The sequence below is a fragment of the Dendrobates tinctorius genome, unplaced genomic scaffold (assembly GCF_039654945.1).
Source record: "Dendrobates tinctorius isolate UK_male_01 unplaced genomic scaffold, ASM3965494v1 ptg000070l, whole genome shotgun sequence".
Classification (NCBI taxonomy): Eukaryota; Metazoa; Chordata; class Amphibia; order Anura; family Dendrobatidae; genus Dendrobates; species Dendrobates tinctorius.
In genome coordinates this window covers 42,213,251-42,235,646 of record NW_027361738.1, presented here as the reverse complement: position 1 = coordinate 42,235,646, position 22,396 = coordinate 42,213,251, and the positions used below count along the sequence as shown (strand labels likewise).

At 42.6% G+C, this 22,396-nt stretch overlaps 1 protein-coding gene across 2 annotated transcripts in view; it reads right to left on the bottom strand.

The window, feature by feature from the left end:
* Positions 1 to 22,396, bottom strand: part of DNAJB6 (DnaJ heat shock protein family (Hsp40) member B6) — a 147,018-nt gene that overhangs the window by 62,910 nt on the left and 61,712 nt on the right. The window contains exons 3-8 of one of the 2 annotated variants that reach the window (XM_073581603.1): positions 16,151 to 16,260; positions 15,195 to 15,257; positions 14,961 to 15,065; positions 12,643 to 12,771; positions 10,921 to 11,065; positions 4,033 to 4,103 (exon numbers count right to left, since the gene is read on the bottom strand). In XM_073581603.1, coding sequence (XP_073437704.1) covers positions 4,033 to 4,103; positions 10,921 to 11,065; positions 12,643 to 12,771; positions 14,961 to 15,065; positions 15,195 to 15,257; positions 16,151 to 16,260 — 623 coding nt within the window. Of the gene's footprint in view, positions 1 to 3,267; positions 4,104 to 10,920; positions 11,066 to 12,642; positions 12,772 to 14,960; positions 15,066 to 15,194; positions 15,258 to 16,150; positions 16,261 to 22,396 lie in introns of those variants that run through there. The other variant, XM_073581604.1, reaches the window with a different exon arrangement.

The window sequence follows — 22,396 nt, the reverse complement described above, 5'->3', positions numbered from 1 at the left end:
AAACCTTTGCCAGTAAATGTGATTGCCAAATTTCCAAGACCATGGACCAAAGCTCCCAAATTTTGCTTTATTTGAAGTGGGAAATACTTTAAAATGGGCCTCTTCGGTTATTTTTTGACTTTGCGGAGATGGTTCAGAGAGAGGCAAGACATAATATATTTCAGCCTTCAATGGCAATTGTTGGGTGCAGCTAGAGAACGAAAATACTTTAAATAAATGTTAATAAATTGTATTTACTTGAACAAAAGGTTCAAGTAAAAAAAAATTCAGAGTTTTGTTTTTACTTGGATTTTGCCTTTTTTTAAGGGGTTGAAAAGTGTCTAAAAACTACTTTTGGTGTGGTTTGGAAAGGACATTGCTTTTTAATGCAGTTTTGGGTCACTTCGGCTTTGATTTTTTCCTGCAATTTTAATTACAATAGGGTGTGTCACTATGGTTTCATTTTGAACGCCTTTCCGCTGCAATAACCTTGACAAAAAAAAAAAAATCCACAGAGAAAGTACCCCCAAAAATTAGATTGCGTGTAATGTGCAGGATAACCACAGTCTAACATTCAAATGTATGGGAAGTATGTTGAAAGCAGATAGTGTTTTTTAATGCAGATTTTGCTGCATAATCCACATTAAAAGTCACATCAACAAACTCCATGTGAACATACACCAACGCCCCGCTTTTGTATTAAGCATAACATTGTGTACGCTTCGCTTTCCTTGACTGTCTGATCAGTGGCTGGTATAACCAAGAGCAGAACCTCAAGTGCATGGAAGACGTCTAATATCGCCAGCACCTGGAGTACCCCATTCTTGGGTGAAATAAATGCTAGGAAGGGGCATCTTAAAATATCCTGTAAAGTAATGAATTTAACACATTTGTATGTATCAATAAACATAATGTTAAAGGAAACCACACACTGAGTAATGGTCATAGTGTCTTGTGTGAAATCAGTTATAACCCAAACAGTGTCCAATACGAGTTTCATTCTGCATGGTCTTTACATACGGAGCTATAGGCCAAGAACAGGGAGGATCTGTATATTGCATGCAGAAGAAACATCATTGAGAAACCCTGCAATCTGGTCAATGTATACGTGGCATTAAAACAGAAAATGTATGAATTGGATGACACTTTTGCAAGCTGCTTGAAGGTTTTCTGTCAGTAGTTTGGATCTTTCAAAGCTGCTGCTAGATTGGAGATGTGTAGAGTTATAGCAGCAGCAATAATAAGGAAGCCAAATCTGATTCCAGCACGCATCACGCCCATACGTGCTACGAAGATGGCCCTTAGAGCCAAGTGGTCTCTGTATAAAAGCATTATTCCCATCATCATAGATGGATAGTGATTATAAAAAACAAGCATGTTTGTAAATTTACTACTTATTAAAATTTGCAGCCACTCTAACACTTGTTTACAGCTTTTTGACTAGGAGACCGACCACCGCTGCTGTCTTGCGTGGAAGCTTGCCAGATTAACAGGCAACAGCGTTCTCCAAAGAACGTGGCCACTTCAAAAAATGCTAGCAAAGTCAGTAGAAAACAGCTTGCAAGTACGGTGCCTGTTCGGCTGTCTACCAAAGGTGTCGGTTTCCACAGCACCAAGTTGTAAACAAAAGAAAATTTGAACCGGAGGAAAGGTGAAAATTTTAGTGAGCAGAAAATTGCTTGTATTTACAAGTATGTTCCAACAATACCCATTCCTAAAGACAGGATTAACCATGGAAGGACTTCACAGCCTTTACCTTGCCCTATTAAAAGGCAAGAGTGCCCAATCAAAACGAAAGGAAAAGGGTAGGCTCGACTGACTAACATCAAATGCATACATTTCAATGAATGGGTACATGATGTGTAGCGGCAATACATGGATGTCATCCATTCGGCATCAATTACAAACACAATGAATGACAGTGAATTCGGCCTTAGAGGCCACTGTCGGGGGGAGTCTCATGAATTATGGTAAACCAGTACAGTAACACCTCTCCGGTCTGGCACCATCAGCAGTTTTACATGGTCAAAACTAATGACAAAACTCATAATAGGGTCTACTTGAGCCTAAGCAACCAGTAAAAGTGAATTTACAGAAACTGATTTTGATTGTAAATATTGATTATATTGTAATAGTGTTCAACCATGATACAAGATGGTGGGATGAATAAAGAAAAAACATTTGGAACTAGAATTTTAGATTAGTAATTGTTCAAAATAATTTAGTCATTACATTACTGGGTTCTTAAAGGAGTTCTCCCTGTGATGATATCAGCATTACATTTTTGAGCAGTCACTTAAATGTATAGATCAGAACCTTAAGGCTCTGATATGGAGTTATGTAGGTATCCATGAGACCTGTAATTATCTTGCTATAGAAATGAAATGGGTCTATTTTTCCTCTTCTTGGTATTATTTACTTAATTGTAGGCCTGGAACAGCTCTCTACATTTAAGAGGGAGTCCACTTTTGGGGACAATTTATTTTCATTTTTGCTGAAGTGCATATAATTGGAGCTACAGAAATTTTTTTGCAGTTGGGTTGAATTAAAAAAAAGTTTTGCACCATTTCCCTTCTATAGCCTTTGCGTTGACTGGTCTATTGTTGGACGCGGAACGAGGTAACAGAGCTCACGATGACAATTTGGTAGTTGAGTTTTGTAAACTTTTATCTGTCCTTTCTGGAGCTCCTTTAGCTGACTTGTGACCAGACCTCAATGTTGAATGTGCAGGAAACAAAGCCTGCAAAAGCAAATTGTGCAAACTTTTTAATGAAGTGGAACTGCAGCATTATTTTTAGAACTAAAAGTGTCTTCATTTGTATGGATCCTAGCACTATATTAGTGTCGCGACTGGACAGCTACAAAGGTGAGACGATACGCTACAGAACTGAAGCAGGGAACATGGAAAAATCTTGGTTGCAATTTTTCAAGAACAGGAAATTAAAATGAATCTTATGTATTTTAAATGAACCCATATGATCTAATGTTCCCTGCACACATGCCTGGTGATGTGCACATGCACAAATTCAGATTTCCTTCAGTGGTGTAGTGAAAGTGAAGGCATGGGGATTTCTCAGACCATGCAGTTTTGTTACAAGCAAGATTTCTCCATTTTGCGGTTTGGAGTTGAGAAGATCACACAAGAGAAGCAAAAGCAAGTGGTAAAGAGTGCAGTTGGGAATTTCCCTCCCCCCTCCTTTTTATCAGTGCAGGAGTCGTGTGCCGGCTCATCTGTGTGAACGTGACCAAAAGTACCCACAGACACAAGAATGCTACAAGTGCCAGGAATAAAAGAATGCACTACAAACATTAGCATTTATTCAAATCCAACTTTTTAGCAAATGACAAAAAGAAAAAAAAAAAAAAAAAAAAAAATGTAGTCTCTTGCTCGGCGAAGTTATACAACGGCGTTCAGAAAGCAAACCATCAGAACTCATGCACAGATAGAAAACAAAACAAACCTGAAAATAAAGAACGTGGAAATCAGTCTTCGTTCCGCATCCTCTACTTTAAGAAGATGGAGTCCGTACAGTAAAACATGTTTTGCTGGGAAAGTTGGATTAATAGCAGGTAGGACAGCTAACACTTGGTTCACAATTCATACAAAATGAGTAAAACTTGTCATGCGGTTAGTGAACGTTTCTCGTTCAACCACTAATGAAATATCACGTCTCACTTCTTGTTTAACCCTTCTGCTACCAGGGAGATCTGCAAAGCGCGACCCTCTCCGGCAATTCAAAAGTAAACGCTTAAAGTGCATACAGAAATGTACGATATTAAGACACAGAAGAAAACAATATATTAACAAAAAAAGAAAGTGTGTATGGTCCTATGAGCGTGGTCCCAAATTTGAACTGAGAGTCTATGACAAATACCAGAAACTCTCCACGAGCTTCCTTTAGTTATGTCTTAGATTACGTACAGACAAGTTCTTTAGATTTCTTCAAAAATGTTCCTGATAATCCACAAATGGCGCTTGTTTAGGTTAATATTTCTGATACACATGCGTGCGTTGAATTTACTTGTTATCCAAGCGTAGCAGCTGCTCCTTACCATTTATTGTTAAGGACTTTAACTGACCGTCTTCTTCAACTTCAACACGTTCCTGTCCATTCTCAACAATCCTGAAAAACAGACATTAGGTGATTGGTGTGTGGTTCAAACACATTCTGCGAGTCGCTTACAGCAGCATTATTTAGTACATTTAGAAGAAAAAAAAGCACAGTTAAGAGGAATAAAAAGCCTTCTGCTCCAACATGGCCAAATACAAACACATTACTCCATGAAGTCTTAAAGTAGGGCAAATGGAGTTTGTATAAATATCTGTCAGGACAAGTTTACTATTGAAACTAGTGGTATAGCTGTATAGGCTCTAGTGCAACAGTAAAAATGATATCTTGAAAAAAAAAAAAATGGGAAAAGGGAAATGGATTTGTGCTCACCAAAAATAGTCCTGTAAGCCGGTTGTGCCTATGGATCAAATGGCTGACCATCATGTGTAGCAAATGTAAGAAGGAAGATCCGGCACTGAAGACTTGATAGAATCCACAGGAAACTTTATTCACATTTTCATAATAAAAACAGAAAGGGGAAAAAGACCCCCACGCCTTACGCGTTTCAAACCCCACAACAGGTTCTTCCGTGGGGGTCTTTTTCCCCTGTTTTTATTATGAAAATATGTGAATAAAGTTTCCTGTGGATTTTATCAAGTCTTCAGTGCCGGATCTTCATTCTCTTCTTAAAAATGATATCTGTTTTCTCGTAATCTGATGTACTATGGCTGAGACAAATGAGCTACAAATTCACATGCAAATAGAGCCTTAAAGGTGTATTCTGTGTTATCTCAGCACAGGAACCAGGGCTGTGGAGTCAGTAAGCCAAACCTGCGACTCCTCAATTTCCCTTACACCGACTCCAACATATATGGCTTATATTTAAGTGAAACATTTATTGTAGTACAGTGTGAACATCAGTCATTTAATAATTTTTATGATACAATAATCAAGATATTTAGAACATAATATATATTTATTGGAATACAACTTTAGAACACAAAACTATATTATATATATATATATATATATATATATATATATATATATTACACACACACACACACACATATACATACACACACAGGGGTTGGACAAAATAATGGAAACACCTAACGTTTTGGCATCATAATCTTCGAACATGTTATAAACATGCAAACCGTGACATATGGTAATGTTTTGTAGTTGATTATTTGTGTTATGTGATATGTGTATGTAAGTTAACTGTTCGTTTTGCAGAATTGTAAGAACATTGATGAGAACCTGATACCAATGGCAGACCTCTCGGATTTTCAAAGAGGCCAAATTGTTGGTGCTCGTATAGCAGGCGCTAGTGTAACAGAAAGTGCCCGAATGCTTGGCGTGTCAAGAGGTACTGTCTCCAAAGTAATGACTGAGTTTGAAAGAGAAGGAAAAACGTCCGCAGCAAAGCACAGGTCCGGCCGAAAGTCGAAGTTGACTGAGAGAGACCGTCGGACTCTAATGCGAATTGTGAGAGGATCGCAAGACCACGGCTCCAAAAATCACTGCTGAGCTCAATGAACACCTACAGAACCCAGTTTCCACGAATAATGTTCGTCGGGAGCTGCACCAATCTGGATTCCACGGAAGAGCTGCAATTAGAAAACCGCTGCTCTCAATAACAAATGTTTCCAAGTGTTTAGAGTGGTGTAGAAACCTCCAGAATTGGTCCCTCGAGCAGTGGAAACATGTGATATTCTCAGACGAATCATCGTTTACCCTATTTCTGACCTCCGGCCGAGTGTACGTTTGAAGACAGCCGAAAGCATTCCATCCAGACTGCCTTCTCCCAACCGTAAAACATGGCGGAGGTTCTGTGATAATCTGGGGTACTATTTTGTGGAGATCCGCCGGGCCAATGATATCCCTTCATGGAAGAATTAACAGCCGAGATTATTTAGGCATTTTGGGCGACCAAGTGCATCCTATGGTTCAAGCACTGTTCCCGGAGGGGGAACGCCATCTTTCAGGATAATAATGCACCAATTCATACAGCTAGAATCGTTAAAGCATGGCACGAGGAACATTGTAATGAAGATGAGCATCTCATCTGGCCCCAAAATCCCCAGACCTCAACATTGAGCATTTATGGTCGATTTTAGAGATTCAAGTTAGACGTCGATTTCCGCCTCCATCGTCGCTCAAAGAACTGGAGGGTGTTTTAACTGAAGAATGGGCTACAATTCCTTTGGAAACAATTCACACCTTGTATGAATCCATACCTCAGAGAATTGAGGCTGCAATCGCCGCAAAAGGTGGACCTACACCATATTAAACTAACTTTTGTTGATGTTTCCAGGTGTTTCCATTATTTCGTCCAACCCCTACAAAATATAATATATATATATATATATATATATATATATATATATATATATATATATATATATATATATATATATTTTTCCTCTCACGTGGCAAAAAACAGTTTTCAACAAAAACATACTAAACATTTGTGCAGTCTATGAATTTGTTCTAAGAAATAGAATTGCCTCCATCAGATCCTCCTTCATAGATGACCTCAAATCTGACCTACTAATTTTAAGGCCAGAGAACAACCTCTCTGCACTAACTTAGGGTGGAGTCAAAGCCGTAACCACATGGGCAGCATCTCTAACAATTTCCAAATATAAAGGAATTGCCTCATGCACAGTCAGTTTTGATGAACGGTTGAATTTTTCTATTTCTTTGAGAGCAAGTGAAACATTTTGCTGAAATATGGTCAATCTGCTTGCTATAGGAGACTGAGTGAAATCTTTTTCCTTGCAGCAACGCTTTGCCTGCCCCATATCATCCAAATACTTGTCAAAATCAAACGCCTCATCTGATGAGGATGAAGATATGGCAGCAGTAGCACTGTCAGGACCCGAGTCCTCTTGTGCCTGGCAGTCCTGCTGTAGGCCACTCATCCTAACTGCTGCCTCAGTCAGCTTCTTTTCCTTTAGTAAGCTGTTGATCATCAAGCAGTATAGGATGACTTGGGTCCACAAACAGCTGCCAGAAAATTTTTATTTTCCAATAGCTGTGTCTCTCCGTTTCATTGAAGCAGACATGCCATCTGCGATTAAACCTCTTCTTTGGGACAGGCAAAATAGCAAGTTCTTCCACTCCCTTATGAAAATGCCAGGAGTTAAATCCTCAGCTTGTAATTTTTTAGTCACGGTAAATGAGTGTTTAAGCAATTCCTTCAATTCAGCCACCTGTGTCCATTGACTTCCATTTAGGGTTACCTAAGGGTTCGCCATATCTATAAGAAACGGTTTTAGTTCAAGCAATCGCTCAATCATTAAATAAGTGCTGCCCCACCGAGTGGCTAGATCGACAATTGCCCCTTTCCCAGCACGTCTCTTCAAGATGGAATCAATTTTAGGGGTTCTGGTGGCAATAACCAAATTTCCTCACTTATCAAATCAGATTTCCAGCATGTCCCTCTTGCAGACTCTCTTATTGTCAGCTGCAGCGTGTGCACAACTTTCTCCAGCTCGGGGCCCAGGAATCGGATCCTGTGCAGGGCAGGCACCCCTCCCCCTCCTGTCTCTGGTGAAGACGGCAGAAGACAGGACAGAGGAGGGGAGATTGTCCCTTGCAGTCTGGAGCACTGCAGCATACAAGTGAGTTTTGATAGGTGCGTGCCCCTGCTTCGGGGGGGGGGGGGGGGGGCAGCTGCCCGCCCCTCGCTGGCTATGGCCACGATTCACACACAGCGTTTTGGCGGATTCGTTTTTTTGCAGTAAAATGCAGTGACTGAGCATCCAGCAAAGTCAATGGGTTTCAAGATATGACATTCAGACATAGTGTTTTGTGAGGATCCGTTTTTGGGCTGAATGAGCATGTCAGTTTGTGTGGTGTTTTTCTAATCTGCTTTTGCTATTGAAAACATTATCTATGAGCTCAAAAACCTTTCAGGCTGATCTGCTTTTGAAGCTGAAAACCGTATCCTCAAAAAACGCAGCAAAAACGCTGTGTGTGAATGTAGCCTTAGATCAGGACTAGAACAGCCATTTATAGGACATTTCATAACTTTCCCAAATTTGTATGAAAAAATATTCTGCACATTCAGCATTGATATACGGTACCCAATTATATATTTTAGGAGTCGGAGTATTTTATACCGACTCCACCAAAATGAGCACCGACTGACTCCGCAGCCCTGACAGGAACATTTTTTTTTTTAAACAAATCCAATTGTGGAAGTTATTATTCCAATATCTATTGTCAAGGTGAAAATATATTTTCTTATATAACTTTTATATTTTTATACTGTGAAACAATAAGTTTTTCCTAATTGCTTGCTAATGCAAATGTAACTGTATTAAAGATGGCTGCCAGTGTTCACTTTCACTTAAATTCAGTGTCTAAAGAGTTAAGTTTCATTTCTCCTAAAAAAGATAACTCAGGAATGTGAAGAAGAAGTAACCATTGGGAGACGTTTTGACGAATCAGAGAGAGACTGGACACTAGATGTATACTGCATAAACCCCGCCTAATGCACGCCTTCCCCTAACACTCAATATAGTATTGTGTATTTGTAAATAAAAGCCAGTTGTTGTACTGCTCCTGACAGGTGTGGATGCAGGACATTAGCTAAGACTGAATCAGCTGCGTGTCTGAGTCATTCTTAATCGGTACCAGATGTTTTGAGCTCGCACAATGATTTGGAATGACTGGTGAATGAGGATTCATTGTCGTTTACGACCCCGACACTATTAACTTTGAAATTACATTTTTTTGGGGGGGAAAACCCCTTTATGTGCATTCAAAGCATTTCAGTACACCAAGTGCACCAATATGCCCCTGTGTACTTCCCGGCTAATTTGCGTTTGGCTTCAAATTCTGGCACATGGGATTACTACAACAGAGGCATCATTTCTATTGCTGCGCTACTGCCTATACAGCCACACCTCTGGATTCATTAGTAAAACTGTTCTGACAGGTTCCCTGTAAAGATCTATCACCATTACTGACATATCTGCTAAAGTAAATTACTTGCATTCTCCATAGATTAATCATATCTGCTTTAGGTCATTCCTCTAATCACGCCCAGAAATTTATGCAGAAATTGATGACTAGTTGTGACCATTTCTTGTGTCCAACTAGTGCCAGACTGTGTAAGGAAAAGCTCTGAATAAAAATGTATTTCAATATTTTCATAGCCTGATTTCCAATTATTCATGTCAGAAGCCAGAAGTCTTCCTCCGATTACCCCACCTTGACCTGGCTTTGTGCCGTGCACCACTGAGGAATAGTTCACCCGGGAGTCTAGGGAGCTGCTCTCGCATTTTCATTGTTTATTTTGACATATGAGACAGTTCAATAGAGAACCAATGCCTTAAGTCTATAAAACACATTGCCACCAAGATAATGGATTTCAGACGAGCCCTTATTGTGTTCCCATGGTGAGGAAAAAACAAAACATGTAACAGACAAAAAGTTCTCTCCCCTGAAAGCTTTGCCATCAGTAGTACTTTATCCTTTAAGGGAAAAAAAAAAACAAAAAAAAAAAAACCCCTACTTTGACAAGCCAGCCGGGGACTACATGTCTCAGATGACTCGGCCAAATACTTTAGACTTAAATATGTAATGGAATTTCAGCTGAGTTTTGCTTTAACCCACAGCTGGACGTAATACCTTAAACTTCATACTAAAGGGTATGCACAAAGATAAAAGTCATCTTCTATTCATGGGATCGGGAATATCTTAACGATTGTTGCAGGTCCGATCACTGGGACCCACACTCCAAACCTGAAAAGGAGCAGAGCCCCAGCCTGTGCAGCCCCGCTCCATTGATTCTTAGTGGGAGTGCTGGAGATATCTGGGCGCAGCAGATTGGGGAAAACCTTCTTGTTGCACAATTTAAACCTGGGGTGTGTCTTTCAGTAACGTGGATGCAATAGCCAAAAAAATGTGGGAAGCTCAAAGTAACTTTATAAAGCATTTTTCGCCATAGTCTGTACTGCAATTCTGGAAACGCATATTGGCTGATGTGCATTGTCACAAAAGCTCAGCATATATGTTGAGTTGTCATTTAAAAGCACCACTTTATTTTTTATTTCACAGCCGGAGAGGTATCACTAATATACGCTACCTGCCCCTAGTAATACATTTACTAGTCGCAGTCTTCTGTTCCAAGTGCTGCTCCGTACGTCTTCTGCCATTTGTGACCTGCCGGATCGCTCCACTGTTTGCTGGTTACTGCTCAGTACGGCACTTTCACAATTACACAGAGATTGTGACCGTTACCTCTGACTTTCGGTCAGTCAGAACCTGAGGTCACAAGAAGGCAGAATGGGACGGAATCACCAGGAAGAGCAGGAGACGGCGGATGGAGGGTACAGTACTGGGGCAGGGAACAAAATGATATCACTCTGGTGATTATCTAAAAAAAAAAAACACCTTAGAGAGGTGCTTTAAAGCAAGCATTGAATGAGTACTAACTAGAAGCTACTACACAGGCAGTGAACAAAGCATATTACAGAAATTGATGGAAATCATAGTTCACATTTACAGTGGAGCAAAACTAGTGTAGATCTGACATTCTGGTGCAAGATGTACTAATAACATTGGTGAAGTTTCCCATCCAAACGTCTGAATACCTTTGCTTGCTCTGCGGCAAGAGATGCACCAGATATATTATCTGCATCCTTCATTTACAAACTTTAGATTTAGTTTGTCCTATGAAATACCAGCTATTATAAGTTCCCCTGTGAGGGAAAATGCTGGTGGAAATCCAACACATCAATTGACGTCAATGAAAGTTATTCAAAAATATTTTTTAGATAATAAGTTATATACACACACACACGCGAACAGCGCCTTACACGGTAAATTCATTACCAATAATGAAAAGGCTATTACAAAGTAAACATACCTCTTTGTTGTAATTTTCCTGCCATTTATCATTTTGGTCGAAGTTGATACAGATTTGAAGTTGCCCATTCCAGAGCCACCGAAAGATGAAGAGGAGAAGGAAGTGAAGCCACCGTGTCCGAGGGAACCAAAGGATGAAGTAAAACCTGTTTTGTTTTTTTTTAAAGAATAAGATGTTAGCACCACCAATAAACTTCAGATAATACAGATTTTTGTTTTGTTATTGCCAGGGATGTATTAGATCGATCATGTACTTACTCCACACTACTCGGACGCATTTACCATATGCAAACATGGCGATTGAAATAGAGCTGTTTAAGTAACGGACAACCCCTTTAACCGCTTAGGCCTGTTTCACACCTTTTTTTGGCGTCAGGCAAAATCCGCCAATTTCTGAAAAAAAACAGATCCGTTTTTTTACCCCATAGACTTACATTAGTGGCGGATCTTGACTGACGGTCGCCGTTACACCTGCTTTTTGACGGATCCGCCAATATTTTAGCGTCTCCCGGGCGGATGAGACGGACAACTTTTTTTTGTTGATGGTCCGCTATTTTCAAGTGTGCAGGCCCGGCAGCTTTTCTCTGGTAACATTTTTAACCGTGAATATTTATTCTCTCTCTCATAGAAATCCAAAATATCCAATATCAGGACAGAAGGTTTTACTTTATTTATTCTGTGTGAGCGTAAGGGGAGGGGTGGGAAGAGTCTAACCTGCAAGTGACGGCACAAGGAAAGATCACATATTGTGTCTCTTCTAGTGATCCCTGAGGGTCTTTTATTTATCCTCTTTCTTTTGCAAAGAATATGAGCACTTTTAAATCTGACTCCCTGCACCTAAACGTGACCGTTAACTTTGCAATCCAGATGCGCAGACATTTGAGTCACAGATTTTTGGTTGCTTCTGCATTTTAGTTCATGCATACATAAGCACACGTGACATGTATGAACTCCTCTTGAACTTTTCCTTTTTCGGAGGGTGTGCGCCTCGCAGGCTTTGCTTGGATTTGGCTTTTAGCAACACAACAAAAATTAAATTTTTATGCAATCATTTTTACAGTGGTCTGATAGGTAAGCAAGAGGTCAGAACTTAATGCCATGTGGTCACATTTCTGCGTGATGCACCAAAGTGAGAAAGACCCTGACCAGCCTTAATGACAGAAAACAGAAAGGAAGGCTATAGATGAACCATACATAGAGGTGGGATCTGTGACTCTACCAATTACTGTAGGTCATAGAAGCCAAAGTTTAAGAAAAAAAAAAGCCAACCACAGACACCACACCTCAACGTGACATCCCCTCCTCCATCAGGTACAACGAGGACCCGCCAACGCTACTCCTAATGTCATTGTCTGCAGCCAAGCTCAGATTGGTTGCAGACACAGTGAGCAGAAATGGAGACTCAGTGCATTTTCCAACCATTTAAGCCTGGTGGCATGCTCACGCATGTAGACTGCTCTGTGCTGAGATTTCTGTTTACAAAGAAGACAGTAGTGCAGTGTTTTTCTTCTGAACGTCCTTTTAAGATTTACACTAGTGAGTATCAGGAGTGCATTTTATTATTTAGTATGTGTGCATAGTTGTGTAAAATATACACAACAAATAAAGTATCTTTATACTTTCAGACATATAGGAAGTTGGAAAAATAAGGCACAATTATTGATGAAGGTAGCATTCAAAAAAAGCAAAAAAAAAAAAAACACAGAAAATCCAAATACTATACCTGAATCATAAGAATTAAAGCTGGGACCAAAATTAGGGAAACCTCCAAAAGCAGAAAAAAAGGAGCCTCCAGGCCTACGGCTTCCCCTGTGGCCTCTTCGGTTTCCAAAGAAGTCATCAAAAGGGTCTTCTATTGCAAGAACAAAACAATAAAAGTTGGTAAACATAAAGTAAACATTTTGCAGCTAACGTGAGTTTTCCCAATTTGTGCATCACAGCCCCTCCTGACAAGTTAGAGAGCTGCTGCCACTATAAAGGAATGCCTTCTGTGGCACTACCTGACACCTGCTAAGGGCTCTTTCATATGTCACTGTTTCCGCTACATGTAGTGACAGTTTTCACAAGTACCGGATACACTTGTATACATAGACCCATTTAATTGAATTGCTCTGTGCGAGTCAGTGTTTTCCACAGACCATGCGTCCGTGGGCAAAACACGCTGACGTGTTTTGTTTTTAACAGCAGCACGATTTTAAAAACATCCCACACAAATGCACAATGATGACATCCATGTGTCAGTGAGACACGTATGGGCGCCTGGGAATCAGTGGTACTGTTCGCGCTGTTCCCCAGCGCTGAAGACAGCTCAAATCACTGTCCCCGGCTAACACTGCCATCAGCACCAGTAGGGGACAATGTTGAGAGCTGTATTTGGCTGATAACAGCGAGAGCAGGCGGCGGCTGATGGGGAGTATTCATCAGTCGCCAGCGCTATTGACAATGCGGGTGTTCCCCTTTATTTCTGATAACCAGCCAGGCAAAACTGACAGTAGGGGGCTGCAACCTTCAGATGTCCGCTTTTGCAAGGTTGGTTATTAAGAATTGAGGGGGGGGGGGGGTTGTCGCTTTTTTATTTTTTCATTATTTAGAACGAAGAGGGGTCTCCCCCTCCCCCCATTTGTGACAACCAGCCAAGCTAAAGCAGACAGCTGGGGCTGGTATTCTCGAGCTGGTAAGAAGCAGTGGATATTGCCCCGCCCCCACCTAAAAATAGCAGTCCCAGAAAAGGCACATTAGATGGGCCATTTCTGGTGGTTTGCCAGTCTCTTCCCACTTGCCCTGTGGTGGTGGCAAGTGGTATTCAAATTTGTGGGGTTAATGTCACCTTTCGAATGCCCGTGACATGTTTTTTGTGCAGGCGGCGGCTGATGAATACTCCCATCAGCCGCCGCTTGCTCTTGCTGTTAACTGTTGAACACAAATCTCAACATTGCCTCCTGCTAGCTAGCGCTGATCGCAGCACAAGCAGGGGGACAATGATGTGAGCTGTCTAAGGCTGTGTGCACACGCTGCGGATTTAGGTGCGGATTCATCCGCGTGGATTTTGTAAAATCCGCAGGTGAAACCGCAGGTCAAAAGACCTGAGGATTGCTCTGCGGTTTTTCATCTCCTCAATGGAGGAGATGGCAAACCGCAGAAGAATCCGCAGAAAGAATTGACATATCAATTCTTTCTGCGGATTGAAAACCGCAGATAATCCACGCGGAAAATTCCGCACAGTCTGCATTGCGGTTTTTGATTCCCATAGGGAATCATGATACTGTACACCGCAGCAAAAACTGTTGCGGGTCCGCAGTGGCCAAAACCGCTGCGGAACCGCAGCAAAATCCGCAGCGTGTGCACACAGCCTAACACCCGACGCCAGAGAACAGCACCGCTGATTTCCAGGCATCTGTAAGTGTGATACTAATGCGATACATGGTTGCCACAACTATTAAAACACATATACATGGATATCTCCGGTCCAGAAACATCAGATCGTAAGAAATAGCAACAGACCTCCAAAAAGGCATTATACAAGAGATTCTTCACAGACACACTTTAACCCCCCCACATGGATGTTAAAGTAATGAACATTCTTTAACAATGATGATCTACCCTTACAAGTACAAGTCATCAATATCTGACAATCAGATGTTCTCGGTGTTGGCCGCAACTGCCAGTCCAGCTCAGTCTGCTGTATACTGGCTGTGCACTTCACATCCACCTCTATTCAAAAGCAGTAGAGGGCAGATGTGCAGCACCCGGCCTCAGCCACTATTCTGCAGAGGAGCTGTGTGGCACAGCTCCGCAACGAAGCAGTTCTGGCTGTCGCCAGCACAGAGAGAGGCTGATTGGAAGGGGTGCCAGGTGTCACACCCCCACTGATCAGACATTGATGACTTATCCTAAGAATAACTCAATGTTAAAGTAGTGGACAATCTTTTTAAAGGTCATATTTAAACTTTTTTGGTTGGGAGTGCTGTGGCTTGTTCTTCTTTGAGGAGATATATATAATATGTGGAGTTTATTAAAAACAAAACAAATCTTATACTATACCAAAAAAGTCAAATGGATCTCTTCCTCCAAAGAAGTCCCTGAAGACGTCATCTGGGCTTCTGAATTGAAAGCCAAACTCGAATGGATTGTCGTAGTGACTTCCACCTAAAGGGAGCATAAAAACATAAATCACTCAAACAATATTAAACAGAGAAGTCTTTTTTTTTTTTTTTTTTTTTTTTTAACAGTCCACAATTAAAAACATAATAAAATATACAAGACAAGACTACTTACCACCACCGCCTCCACCTGTTAAGCCTTCTTTTCCAAATTTGTCATAGATATCCCTCTTCTTGGCTTAAAAAAAATAAAGACAATTGGCTCTCTAGAAACAAGAGGGTGACAAGCAGCAGACAGGGTCAGGACAATGCAGAGGAGCAGTTCTGCCAGGCAGGACAGACCTCAGTCTGAAGTTACAGAGCAACGGTGGAGGCTGGCAATTTCACTCACCGCTCAATTTCAAATTAAAAAAACAATTTTAATATAACATCTGTAATGAGACAACCCCTTTAAACAACCCTTGGAAATAAAAAGATGCAACTTGCAGATGCCTTCTCTCTTCCCTATTGAGAACTCGTACGATCCCCAGTGTGAGCATAAGCATGGGGAGTGCCGGTGACTTGTTTGAAACACATGGGATAGCCCCTTTTGCCATGTTCTTTTAATGAAGACTAAATAAAAAAAATAAAAAAAAAAAGTTGATTTTTTTTTTTTTTTTTTTTAGGGGGGGCTGGATCTACAATACATCTATTTTTCCAGTCTACCAATTTGAAAACCGACCCAGCGATCCGGGCACAATTACCTTACGCTGCATAACGACAATGCATTTATTATATAACTGAATGGTCAACTGATCATTTATTTTAAATAAAAAACGACAACTTTGGCTTACTCCCTTCTTCCCCATTGAGAACACAAGTATGATCTGATTCCCCAGTGTATGCGTATGGGTCCTGTGTGGGTGCCAGTAGACAACCTAGAAAAGCCATTTACATGCACATAATATACAAAAATTTTGTTCTGCAATTTCTATGCACAAGTTATCAATTCTGTGCGTCTACTTTAAGAATCATTCAATTAATAAGCGGTACTGGTGCTAAAAGCTTCCTGCTTAGAGGGGTAGATGACAGTGGCAATATTCATAGGCACTCAAGGACAGGCTAGAGTAGGAAAGTGACAAAAGGGCTTACCATCAGATAAGACTTCATAAGCCTCTGCAACTTCTTTAAACTTCCTCTCAGCTTCGTCTTTATTATCAGGATTTTTATCGGGATGCCATTTAAGGGCTAATCTGCGGTACCTGCAATGTGCAGAAAAAAAAGAATGACGTCAATTCTGAAGAGACTGAATCCGTACCCAACCACGCACATAATGTAGGTGAATGGTGAACTGACTCACAAAATTGCTATATACATGTAGGCAAAAGCAGCCACTGTTTATACAATGTGTTTAGAGATCCATCTCTGTCCATGTTAAAGAGAATCTGTCACCAGGTTCTCCCCAAAATAAAAGGTAATGCCAACACCACCTTTACAGTGTGCTGGAATGCTGTATGTATATCCTCAATTTTGCACGCAAGACAAAAAGAAAGAATGAGAAAAAACACACTTTAGTATACTTACAGCAATCTGATAAGCGTCTCTGGTCTTGATCCAGCGCTTCCTCTCTAAAGGGCCCTTTACACATAGCGATATCGCTAAAGCATCACCGATCTTGTGACGCAGCAGCGATATCGCTACATGTGATACTCACCTCTGACCGGCTCCCCCGCTGGCTATAGCTGATCGCGCGAGATCGGCCTGGTCCATTTCTCGTCGTCGGCTTCCTACTGGCGCCGACGAGCGACTCCATGGACGCGACCGGAAGACGGTCACCCATGTCGCGTCTGACAAGTAAGTAACGACCGCCGCTGCATAGCTAGTGAGATCTGCCTGTTTGGCAGCTCACTAGCAACCATTTAGCGATGCACCAGCGCAATTCTCTGTCCTGCCGAGGGCAGAGCAAAGTACAATAGTGGCAGTACTATACGAGAGGAGGAGCCGGATCAAGACCAGAGACTCATCAGACTAGACCGCCCCGCCTGAGTATAATTAAAGGGAACCTGTCACCCCCCTAGGGCGTTTTTAAGTAAAAGACACCTTCAGCAGCACTAAGGCTGCATTCTGTGAAGGTGGCTCTTCTTTTTCTGACCCCCAGTAATGCCAAATAGCTTAGTTACTCACCAATAACGGTGTTTCTCGGAACCCATGACAGCACCATGGAGAGAGGGGGTCCGCCCATCAAGGACAGGAACCTACAGATAAAAAGGCGGCACCTCTCCTCCGCCCCCAGTTGGTTACAGAGCATCAGAGGGTCTCCCGGTCAGTTAACAACAAAAGTATATACATAACATAATATTGCATATTATGGAGAAGCCCCGTGTCTAACAAAAACACTTTACACACTAACTCGTGCTCACCGCACACGTGAAAGGGGGGGTAATAAGTGGGTGCTGTCATGGGTTCCGAGAAACACCGTTATTGGTGAGTAACTAAGCTATTCTCTCTCACCCATGACAGCACCACGGAGAGAATTTCAGAGATTGGTAGCTTAGGGAGGGACCACCGCCTCAAGGACCCTTCTCCCGAAGGTCAGGTCAGACGTAGAGGCTAGATCTAAACGATAGTGCCTGAAAAAGGTAGAAGGTGTAGACCAGGTGGCCGCCTTACAGATCTGCTCTATTGATACCTCTGATCTTTCTGCCCATGAGGTCGCCATTGCCCTTGTAGAGTTATCTTTTAGACCCTCCGGGATGGTATTCCCACTGGATGAATATGCCAGGGCAATCGCATCCCTTATCCACCTTGCTAAGGTACCCTTGGATGCCTTGAGTCCCTTCCGAGGTCCCTGGAAACACACAAAGAGAGACCCTTCCTTCCTACATTCCTTGGTGGCCTCCAAGTACTGAACTAGGCACCTCTTCACATCTAGGGTGTGAAATTTTTCCTCTGCCCTATACTTAGGGTTTGGGCAGAAGGAAGGAAGGACTACTTCTTGTGACCTATGGAAGTGTGTTGACACCTTAGGTAGGTATGCTGGGTCAGGTTTTAATATGACTATCGTTCAAGATTTTAGTGAATGGGGGTATCGCTGACAAGGCTTGAATATCGCTCACTCTGCGAGCGGATGTTAGGGCCACTAAGAGTATAGTCTTTAATGACAAGGTTTTCAGGGATGCTGACTGGATGGGCTCGAATGGGGGCCCTGTTAGGGCAGACAACACTAGGTTTAGATCCCATGATGGTAATTTCTGGGTGGTTATTGGTCTAGATCTGGCTGCGGCCCTCAAACCGTGCTGCCCAAGGGTTGCCTGCCACATCCTGGTTATAAAGGGCGCCTAGAGCCGCTACCTGTACCTTCAACATATTAGTCGCCAACCCCTGTTCTAACCCTTTTTGCAAGAATTCGAGAATTTTGTCGATTTGTACTCCATCCTGAACCCTTACCCCGGAGCTGGATAGAAATTTCCTCCAAGTTCTACCATAGGCCCTGGTTGTGATCGGTTTTCTACTCTTTTGTAGCGTGGAAACCAGGTTTTCTGAGAACCCCTTCCCCCTCAGCAGTGTCCTTTCAAATTCCATGCTGTTAAATGGAGGTTCACTGCCCGAGGGTGTAACACGGGATCTTGGGACAGAAGGTCGGGGAGATCTGGTAGAACCCAGGGGTCGGTTATTGACAGTATTCTCAGCCAGGAAAACCAGGTTCCTTTTGGCCAAAACGGGGCTATCAATATCATTTGCGCCCTGTCTTCTCTGACTTTCCTTATTACTGCCGGGATGAGAATGGGCAGCGGGAAGGCATACATTAGGCTCTGTGTCCACGGAAGCATAAACGCATCCAGGGTCCGGGGATTCCCCCTGGGGTCTAGGGAACAAAATGCTTCCACTTTTTTGCTTTTGTGGTCGGAAAACAAATCCATGTCCAGGGTCCCCCACATTTTTACGATCTTCCGAAAAATGGACTCTTTTAGAACCCACTCCCCTTGATGTAGCTGGGTGCAACTTATAAAGTCTGCTGTCTGGTTCTCTGCTCCCCGTATGTGTAGTGCAGATAGGGATAGTAGGTTTTCCTCGGCTAGCGTGAATATTTCGGAGGATGTGTTCATTAGTGTTCGGGATCTGGTTCCCCCCGATTTATGTAGGCCACCGTCACCCGATTGTCCAAAAATATGTGGACATGATGGCCCCTTAATATCGGTAGAAAGTCTGTTAGGGCGTAGCCTACTGCCAACAGTTCCTTTTGGTTCGAGGAGGCTTTTAGTTCCTGACCTCCCCATTCCCCCTGAGCCACCCTGTGGCTCATGTGTGCTCCCCATCCCTTGCGACTGGCATCCGTGGTGATTATGTGTGTGATATTTATCACCCAGGGAATCCCTTTGGACAGGTTGTCTCTGTTCCCCCACCAAGCTAGGGAACGAATAGTTTTGGAGTTTAGTGTGACGTGACCTTCCAAGTGACCTCCTAATGCTAACTGGTTGGCTAATACATCCCATTGGAGATCTCTCGTATGTAGCTGCGCCCACTGGCAGGCAGGCGGAGAGGGACCCCAATAGTGACATTGCTTTTCTTAGCGTCATGGAAAGGGTTCTGTGTTGCTCTTGCTACCATCTGAGTGATCCTCTCTTTTTTGTGATCTGGTAGATAACATTCCTGGGTGTTTGAGTCAAGAGTCAGGCCTAGGAATTCCTGGACTTTTCTGGGCTCCAGCCTTGATTTTTTCAGGTTCAGGAGCCAGCTGAGGTTTTGTAGAGTGGCCATCACTCTGTCCCTCTGTTCCCTGCATCTTTGGGCCGAGTTGCTCGCTATTAAAAAGTCACCCAGATATGGAACTATTAGAACATCTTGTTCTCTTAGGTGAGCCATCATCTCTCCCACCAATTTCGTGAAGATTCGCGGAGCTATCGAAATCCCAAATGGCAAGGCCCTGTAGTGAAACTCCCTTACTTTGCCTCCTATGGAGACCGCCAGTCTGAGGTATTCTCGGGAGTCTTTGTGGATGGGGACGTGATAGTATGCGTCGCTGAGATCTAATACTACCATGAAGCAATGTGGAAAGAGAATTTTGATGGTCGACTCCATTTTGAATTTCTCATTTTTTTACATAATCGTTTAGGCTCTTTAGAGTTATAATTGTCCGGAAGGTACCGTCCGGTTTGGTTACCAGAAAGAGGCGAGTAGAACCCTCTGCCTTTCTCCCGTGGGGGAACCTCCTGGAGGACCCTTTTGTTCAATAGGCTTATGACCTCTTTCTCGAGGGCTTCCTGTTTCGACGCCGATTATCTTAGTGGGGTCACTATATATTTTTGAGGTGGGAGAGAGAAAGTCTATTCTTAACCCTGATCCTATCAGATTTAGTAACCACGGGTTGGTCGATATTTTCCACCAGGGTGGGAGAAAAAAAGCTTAGCCTCCCTCCCACCCTGGGCAAACAGTCACTTGGAGGGTTTCTTGTCTCCGGACGAGTTACCAAAGAAGAACCCCCCGTTTCTCCTGTTGTCCCATTTCTGTTCTCTCGGGGGTCTCCTCTGAAAAATTTTTTTGTTCCAAAAGCAGGGCTGTGGAGTCGGTAAGCCAAACCTGCGACTTCGACTCCTCAATTTCCCTTACACCGACTCCACGACTCCGACACATATTGCTTATATTTAAGTGAAAAATTTATTGTAGTACAATGTGAACCTCAGACATTTAATCATTTTTATGATCCAATAATCAAGATATTTAGATAGAACAGAATATATATTGGTGTGCTACCCGGTTTTCATTCTTTTTGGTACAGATACGATTTGGATAGACAGATATGGATAAATGGATAGATAGAGCAGATTTCTAATCTGCTTTTGCTATTGAAAACATTATCTATGAGCTCAAAAACCTTTCAGGTGATGCAGTTTTTTTAAAAAGATGATCAGCTTTTGCAGCTGAAAAACGTATCCTCAAAAAACACAGGAAAAACGCTGTGTGTGAATGTAGCCTTAGATCAGGAATACAACAGCCATTTATAGGACATTTCATAACTTTCCCAAACTCCTATGAAAAAATATTCAGCACCTCCTGCATTGAATTACTGTACCCAATTTATTATATATTTTAGGAGTCGGTCCATTTTATACCGACTCCAACTCCACCAAAATGAGCACCGACTCCACAGCCCTGTCCAAAAGGACCTTTTAAAGCCTGTGGGGCCTGTAGGGCCTAAATTTGGGAATCCCTTTTTGTCCCCCGCCTTTTTGAGGATGTCATCCAAAGTCTCTCCAAAAGGAATTTCCCTTCACAAGGGATGGCACATAGTTTCATCTTGGTTTGTAAATCCCCAGGCCAACATTTAAGACAACGTTCTTCGGGCTGCGTTTGTACCGAATCAGCCGATGAGTCGGCTAAGAAGGCCGCCGCTCCCCTTATCACTGGAATGGATTCCAGGATCTTCTCCCTGGGGGTACCTTCCCTCAGCTGTTTCTCTAATCGGTCCACTCACACCATGAGGGCTCTGGAGGTACAAGTTGCTGCTATTGCTGGCCTAAGATTTCCTCCTGCTGATTCCCAAGTGCCCTTGAGAAAGTATCAGCTTTTTTGTCTAATGGGTCCCTTAAAGTACCCATATCCTCGAAGGGGAGTGCAAATTTTTTGGAGGCTTTGGCGACCACCACGTCTAACTTCGGGGCTCTGTCCCAAGACGTGGACGCCTCCTCATCGAATGGGTATTTTCTTTTAAGAGGGAACCGTGGAATTCTTCCTATCTGGTCTCTCCCATTTTTTTTTTTTTTTATCAGGCCCTGTACATTTTTGTTCAGCAGAAATACTCTGCGCCTCTTTTGGCCTAGTCCCCCGAACATTATGTCCTGGACTGATCTATCTGGCTGAGGGTCTGCTACCCCCATGGTAGACCTTACTGCCTTTACTAGCATGTCTACCTCGTCCAGAGGAAAGCAATGACGACTTTCTGTTTCCTCATCTGAGGATGACGCGTCGGTGCCTGAGGTATGTGATGTAACTTCCCCTGACGTCGAGGCCTCTGACTGGGAGGCTACTATTGTGTCCCTTTTCCTTCCCCTTCCTGTGTGTTTTAGGGATGAAAGGGCACTTTGAAACTCCGAACGGATTACCGCTCTTAGATCCGAGGTGTAATCCGGGGTTTCATCACAAAGAACTTCCTGAATGCAGGAATCGCAGAGCTTTTTATCCCAAGCTGGTGGTAGCGGTCTGCTACAGGTGGGGCATTCCCTGTTCTTTGTTTTTTTTTCTCTTTCTAAGGGAAAGAAGTCTCTTTAAAATGGGGGACATTCACGTAGATCACTTACCCTGTTGTGCGTGGATGCAGGTACCGGTTCGGGAGGTGGATTCGGATCCCTCACAGGCTGATCCACGGAAGGTGACTTGCTCTTCGCAGTCGACTTGCTCCGC